Here is a 7,841-nt window from a genome sequence, read left to right as displayed (position 1 = left end):
AACCTGGTTGATTCTATGATTCTGAGTGTGAGAGTTGCACATAAAAATCAGTACCTTGCTCTTACGTGGCTTTTTTTTGTGCTTTGTTTGGTTTGGGTGTTTTAGCTTTAGCTTATGCACATTACCCAGAGACACCAGAATGTGGAAAATAGTGATCTTTTGGTGCCTTGTTGTTAAATGTGGTCATTAAATACAACAAGCAGAAAACCCCCAAAAAATGTGCTTATAGCAGATCTCCTCAGATTTTACTGCAAATGAGGATCTGTATCCTACTCAGTTATTTCCATCCCGTTTTGAGTCATCACTGAGTCCTAGCATGGGAGGAGAGACCCTGTGTTTTCAGGGTGTCAGTTTTCCAGCACCTGACATCCTCAAGGGGCTGAAGAGTGCTTCATGTTTACACAGGTGGCTTTTTGAGTTGCCCAGGAGGACCAAGGAGTTGGACTAAGAGATTATAAAGAGATTACATGGAAAAGCTGTTTAAAAAACCTTGTCACATGGCTGGGAGTAAAACCATGGGTGCTTTGCACAGTTTTCTACTTAGAGAAATCCCCAAGATAGAATTTAGTTCAGTGTGTTCTGTTGCTGGACACTCTGTGTGTTCTGTTGCTGGACACTTTTTACATACAAACTTGGTTATCTGCAGTCCTTAGAAGATTAAAATTTTTGTGTTGATCTTGACTCCCAGTTATGTATCCTGTTTAATAACTAAAAAACAAACCAACAAAAAAACCCAAAGAGTTGAGGCTACAGAAGAACTGCATTTAGAACCTGCCAATGCTGCTTCGTCTAGAAAAGCATGAAGGTGAATCTCTCTGAGGGTTTCTCCTGTATTTTCTCACACAGTACCTGAGCTGGAATTGCCCAGTGACAATTGTGACTCGCATTCAGAACTAAGGTTTTCTTGTTGGCTGTCTTGTCTACTGCCTGGAGCAAGTTTGTTCTCTGTTTTGCTGAGGCAGAGAAAGGGGCTGGCAGGTTGTGAGGTTCAAATGTCAGCTGTGCTAGAAGAGGCAGAGACAACCTCCTCTCTGAAGTGTGCAGTGAAAGGACAAGGGCACTGGAGACAAGTCACAACAGAGAAAATTCTGACTAAACGTAAAAGAAAAATAAAGTTAGCAGCCAAGTGATTAAGCTCAGGACCCAGGCACCAGAGGGGATGTGGAATGTGGATCGTTTCAGAGGCTGAGAATGCAGTTGGAAAGGACCCTGAGCAGGGTGACCAGACTCAGAGGTGAGACCAGCTCTGAGCAGACCGTTAGACTGGGGATCCCCAGAGGTCCCTGGCAGCCAAGGTTATGCTGCTGTTGTGTGATTCTTTGGAGCTGGTTTCTGTCTGAGCCCTGTCTGTTCCACAGCACTCTGCAGGTTCCTTTTCCCTTGCTGAGACGTGTCTCAGGAGTCTGCTCTGCTTTTGGTCATGTTAGTGGAGGGGCCAGAGAGTGTGAAGCAGCTGGTTTTCTGAGTGCTTTCTCTGCTGGATCCAAGTGACTTTCTGATTGCCAGTGTTACCAACAATGGTTGTGTCAGCAGTCAAGTTATTATTGTGACAGGTTATTTGAATTACTATCTTATGCAGAGGTATCAGGTCACTCTTCACAGGCTCATTATGTGGAACGGGCACTATTGCATTGCTCCCTAAACTTAATTTCAAGTACGATGTTAAAGAGCGAAGATCAGCTTTGTTCAAAAGAAGTAAAAGGTTTTGAAGGATCTGTGATCAATAAGTAGCTACTGACATCAAACTCTGAAGCCATTTCAGTGCTCTTCCTTAGAGGTATGAGCATGTTACGCTCTCTTGGCGAGTGTTTATATGTGCACCCACAGTGCATGTTTCACGTAGGAGGCTGTTGGACTCCACACAGAGAGCATCTCTGCCTCCTGAAGCACACCCAGGCCTTGAAAAATCTTGGCAGGTAGCTGTTCAGTGCCATGAGTTAGTAAACACCTGCCTTGTCTGCGGGACATGCGGCAACATCCACTGCAGTAACCTCCTGAACTTAACTGCACGTGAGGTGACAACCTCCTTGACTCCTCCATCTGCCATCCCAGTGCTCAGCTGATGCTTGTTTGGACCTCTCCTTGAATTGCATAATTGGTGGAAAAATTCAGGCAGTTATTATACATAGTTACTTTTTATTTTCTTTCATCTCCACTGATACTGTTTGTGTTTGGGGAGCTTGGAAGTCCACAGAGTGCAGTCTGTTGACTGTGGATGGGTTACATGTCAGAACAGTTGGACTCAGGGGGTTAGGTGTGGTTGTTGTGCTGTCTTGCTGCTCATTTCAGGCAATTTTGTTCAGATAGTTCCAAGGAGTATGATGCATTTTGATGTAGAACAGGATGAAGCAGAACCTTCAACCTTGCTGTAAATGAGCTGCTCTTTGGAACTGAACAGACTACTGCTTCGTCCCCCTCTAGATATCAACGTTGCAGTGACCGTGGCCTTAGCTAAACTCATTGAAACTGCTAGCTTGTGAAAGGGGCACTCAGGAAAAGTTTTCAGAAAGGCAGGAATCGGTAGTATCATCAATCAAGTTGTGTGGCTTTGGGGTTAGGTTTTTTTACATCGAATGTGCTGTGTCGCCATGATGGCTCCTTACTAGCCTTTTCTACAGAAATAATTTAACAAAAGTTGACTTATCAGAATGAAAAACTATCACTTGAAGTTTAATTCTTTTATTTCAATAGCAGGTTCCTCACCTAGCTCCAGCAGCAGCTCCTCTGTTAATCCAATGGCTTCTCTCGGAGCACTGCAGACGCTGGCAGGGGCTACAGCAGGCCTCAATGTTGGCTCCTTGGCAGGTGAGTGGTGTGTGGTGGTGGAGCAGCTGCTCGTCATCCCTCTGCCTGTGCGAGTCCTGTGGGGTGATTTGTTCTCCCCTCACGTTTGTAGTAGTGCAGGGTATCTGAAAGGTTATTGATCTGGCTCAGTAGGAGTTCTCAGTCTTCTTTTATTTCTCTCTCTCATCCAGGAATGGCAGCCTTAAATGGAGGGCTTGGCAGTGGTGGTCTTTCCAACGGGACGGGTAGCACGATGGAAGCCCTCACACAGGCTTACTCTGGGATTCAGCAATATGCTGCTGCTGCACTGCCCACGCTCTACAACCAGAGCCTCCTGACACAGCAGAGTATCGGTGCAGCAGGAAGTCAAAAAGAAGGTAGGGAGAAAGCTGGAGAAACAGCTGGAGAGGGGGTTTGAAAAGGGCAAGCTTAGCCCTTGCAGCTACCTTACCTGCAGATCTTCTGTTTGGTGGCATCGTTTGGAATACTGGAGTCACTGAAGATAAGGAAAACCTTCTGCTAAGGGCTGCCCAAAGTAGTCTGTGGTTTCTCACAGGATTCCTCTAATCTCCAGTGGTCAGTAATCATATTCCTCCATTTTTTGGAGGGTAGGAGAGTATAAGTCTACAGCCTGACACATCCCCCTGTCAGGGAATCAGATGTGGGTTTGTTAGTCTTGTTTTCTTGGTCCTTCACCTCTTCCCACAGGTACTTTATGCTGGTCTTTTCACTCTCCAGACTCAATTTCAGACATTGTACAAGTTAGTGAAGAAGAGTGCAGGAGTTAGTTTTCAGCAGAATGTAGCATGTTTTAGAAAAGTATCTGTCAGATTGCAAGTGATGCCATTATTTGTGTTTTGTATTGAGATTCACTTACTTGCTCTGGGACCACAAGCTTTGCATAGCCAGTTTTGGTTGAGTCAACATCTGGGACTCCAACATACTGCTCAGCTTTCATTACAGCAAAGATCTGTGAATCATTTTTGGCACAATGTGTAAATTGCAAGCGAAAATGGTGAGAAAGAGCTAGAATTATTTGAATGATCAGTCCCAGCACAGGGTCATGTGAATTTACTCTGGAATCAAGTACTCTGCAGAAGTGTGAACAGCAGTTTCACTGTTTCCGCTAGAAAATTTAACCTGAGTGGCTCTTTCACCCTTTTTTTGTGCAGCAGGCATGTGTTACATGTTCTTCCTGAATTTATCTTCCCACTTGTTGTTTGAAGGTCCAGAGGGAGCCAATCTGTTTATCTACCATCTTCCCCAGGAGTTTGGGGATCAGGATCTGCTGCAGATGTTCATGCCATTTGGAAATGTCGTCTCTGCCAAGGTCTTCATTGACAAGCAGACCAATCTAAGCAAGTGTTTTGGTATGTTGGGTCTACAACTTCCTCACGAGGGGAAGCACAGGGGCAGACACTGATCTCTTCTCTGGTGACCGGTAGCAGGACTCGTGGGAATGGCATGAAGCTGTGTCAGGGGAGATTTAGGTTGGGTACTAGGAAAAGGCTCTTCACCCAGAGTGTGTTTGGGCACTGAACAGCTCTCCAGGGCAGTGGTCAGGGCACCAAGCCTGACAGAGCTCAAGGAATGTTTGGGAAACACTCTCAGGCAAAGGTTAGGATTGTTGGAGATGTCCTGTGCAGGGACCTCGATGATCCGTCTGGGTCCCTGCCAGCTCCGGACATTCTGTGATCCTAGAAATCATTGTGTGTAGAAAGGTGGCTTCTTTTTAGGCATCTCTTTTTCATTATTTTGTCTGGTCTAGGTTTAAGCCAAATAGGGAATTTTTCACTATATTGCAAACAAAAATAAATAAACCAAACTCTTCCAGCAATAAACTGTATTTATTTCATTGTGACTTTTTGCTTTTTCCAATTTCAGACTGTTATGCCTCATTATACTGTTCTGGCCCTAGATAATCCACTGTGATTCATGTTTGCAGGCCCTAGCCATGGTGTAGTTCCTCCTCTTCACTCTCTTTCCAGCAGTTGTTTGTGTTGCTGCATATTCTGCTTAGGACACTTGTTCTGAATGACTTGTGTCAGTCTCTCCTCTATACAACATTGTGGCTGCCGTGTTGCTTTTTTGTGGTGCTGTGAGCTCATGGCTGCTTTGATAGATGGAGTCTTGTTGTGATGGAGCAGGAGAGGTTTGATAGCTTTGTGTCCGCACAGTGTCCTGATGATTTTTCGTGTGTATTTGAGCCAAAAGATGTGGGCAGTCTGAAGTGCTGTGAGGACACAAAAACATGCTGACTGTTCAGCTAACACCTGCATGTTACGGAATTACCTCTCAGGTGGCCATTGACTGGAGTTATTTAAATAGCTTAGTGCAAAGCCCTAGAGGAGTTTATTTTGAGGATCTTTTCCAGGAATGATACACAACTTCTCATCTGAGAGAAACCTAAACATAGTATGATACAAGTGCTGCATTCTCTTGGCAGCTACTTCACTCCGAGGAAATCTGCTCCCGTAATGTCAAGAGGTTGATTTCAGTCCTACATCTTTAATGAGCGTTCGCATATGGATGAATGTTTGCTAGGTGTGAGCTCTTACAAAACAAACAGCAGTACTCATTTTTGTTGAAAGACCAGAAACCATTATTTTAATGTCCTGAGCTTTGTGTATCTTTCGGCCAAAGCTCCGTGTGTGAGGGGAAAAATGCTTAGTTTGAGAGCCCTGAGGAAGAAGTTGTTACGAGGAGCCTAAAACGGGTGTGAGCTTTGGCACGTGGCATTCCCTGCAGGCCTCTGCCCTAGTGAGTGCCTGCTTTTCCCCTCATCAGCAGTGGCTGCAGGAACTTCAGCTCGCTGTAACTGTGTGTTTTCCTTCGTTCAGGTTTTGTAAGTTACGACAATCCTGTCTCTGCTCAGGCTGCCATTCAGTCAATGAACGGCTTTCAGATCGGCATGAAGCGTCTGAAAGTGCAGCTCAAGCGCTCTAAGAACGACAGCAAGCCATACTGAGCACCCTGCCCTCGGACTGGAGTGAGAAGGATCTTCTGGTAAGTTGGAGAGGAGCGCACTTAGTGATTCGAAGCCCTAAGGCTGTGTTTTTACAGTCCTGGAAGCTGATCCATGCCTTCTATCTGGCACATCTTCCCTTGAAGACTCGGCTGCAGCCTCTGCTGAGAATTCCACTTCGGATGGAGGACAAGTTTGTGCTTTTGTTTCCAGTGTGTTACTTTGGAGTTTAGGTGCCATATTTCTGAGGGTGTTTTTGTTTAATTTTGTTTTTTTTCCTCCCTTATTTGAAGTTTGCTGTGTTTGTAACCAGTGTGTGTTGAGAAGGACCAATGCCAGCTCCTTGGGGTGGGGAGAGAAGGTTGAAGGGAGCAGCAGAAACTGACGCCACACTGCCTTGGGGTAGAGAGGAGGAGGGGAAGCAGAAATAACACAGAACAGCTAATGAAAACAAAGATGGGGAAGGAGAACAGAGTCCATCTGAGTTTGGATGAAGAACCACCAACTCCATGTAGCCTTTGTCATGCCCCACCTACTCTTTGACACTTCCTTGACTGTATGCCATGGTGGGGGTTTAGGACATCATCTCTAAAAGCACGAGACAGCCTGAGAGGGTGAACACATTAACGAGCCAAAGGAAAACTGCAGTGATTCTTTTTTGCTGTATATGAAGTAGTGTTTATATAGTACTGTGAACGTACACAGCACTTTATAAAAGTAATAGATAATCTCTGCCCATAAATTTCACTGTCCGTTTACAGTGGAATATTAATGAGATGCAGTGAGTTTCTCCATATTTACAAAAACTTACCACGTGTACTTTATCTAGGTTTTGTGCAAAGATAGAGACAGCTTAGTCTGGAATACATCTGGGGCTGGAAGCAAGAAGCTTTTGATCCCTGGTAACCTGCAGAATTTTTTGACAAATTTTCTTCTTAACAGTTCATCACATTCCCCATTTCTGTGGAATAATGTCCTTTTATTGCAGAGATTGCTCTGAATTCCTGCTCATAAGCATAATGTAAGTGCTGATTGTTGAAATGATAACTTCCCGTTTCGTTGGGGGTTTTTGGTTTGTTTTTTTTCTCAAACAAACGAAACAATTTGTGCGGTGACTTGGTCTAGTAACTAGGTGTTTCTTTATACTGCAGTTTTCCTTTAAGGTGGTGTGTGCCAGTGCAAACAGGCTAACACAGGAGCTGTGGAACCAGAGTCTTGAGCCGTTCAGTCTTTCTTGCCTTTTGGTACTAGCTGTTATCTTCTATATCGAAGGGAAACTGAACACTCCTCCAGTGAACACACACGTTTTCTGCACACCTGTGAAACTGCTAATGCGTTGCTAAGGGCCTTTGTTACTCCCTGGTCTTAGTGGCTCAAAGGACTTTTGACACTCTGGCCTGAGCTGTTGTAAGAAATCAGTATAGAGTTCAATTTCATAACTACCAAAATCCGCTTCTGTCACAAGAGGAAGTTTACAATTTCTGTGTGTCTTTAATAGAAGTTCGATTTACCTCATATTTTCTCCTTTTCCTTGTTTTCTTTGTATTCCTGGTTTGTGAGGCTGTTTCCCAGGGTGCCAGCTAGCACTGCAGTGTGGGAGCCAGTCAGGACTGTGTTCTGCCCCAGCAGGAGGAGCACTAAACCATCAAACCTGAGATCTCGGTCAGAATCCCCACTTGTGTGCGGTCATCCTTGGGGAATGTCGGGCCTTTCCAGGGACTGGGTTCCCTGGGATCCCAGACCCCCAGAGTGCAAGGCGTGACCTGTAACGTCCAAGGGGAATCCTTTCCATTCTGGAACTGAAAATCTGGTGGCTGATGCCAGTCTGCCTGTGTCGGGGGCAGGCGTGGATCTGTCAGTGTTCCTCAAACCATTTTGTGGTGGCAAAGGTTCAAAGGCCAGATTGCCAAATTTCCAGTTGTGCTGGTACCCTTCCATGTCAATCATTTGAATCTCTAGAAGCGTAAACATACACTGAAGTGAGCCATGTACATTTGAATTCTGCACCATGGGAACGGTGTGTCCTGGTTTCCTGAGAAAAGCGTGTTGGAGTGTGAAGGCCTCCAGGGTGATAATGGGGTTTTTTATATAT

The 7,841-nt window shown here is 45.0% G+C and overlaps 1 protein-coding gene across 1 annotated transcript; it reads left to right on the top strand.

Moving 5' to 3' along the window:
• Positions 1-2,694: 2,694 nt before the first annotated feature.
• Positions 2,695-5,991, top strand: LOC103810363 (CUGBP Elav-like family member 1; the record flags this gene model as incomplete). The annotated part of the gene is made up of 4 exons (XM_009083264.1): positions 2,695-2,805; positions 2,976-3,161; positions 4,011-4,154; positions 5,625-5,991. Coding segments are annotated over 4 exons (569 nt in total), but the record flags the coding sequence as incomplete, so codon positions are not given.
• Positions 5,992-7,841: the final 1,850 nt, after the last annotated feature.

This window comes from Acanthisitta chloris, unplaced genomic scaffold, assembly GCF_000695815.1.
Source record: "Acanthisitta chloris isolate BGI_N310 unplaced genomic scaffold, ASM69581v1 Scaffold44700, whole genome shotgun sequence".
Classification (NCBI taxonomy): domain Eukaryota; kingdom Metazoa; phylum Chordata; class Aves; order Passeriformes; family Acanthisittidae; genus Acanthisitta; species Acanthisitta chloris.
This window is presented reverse-complemented; position numbering and strand designations above follow the sequence as displayed.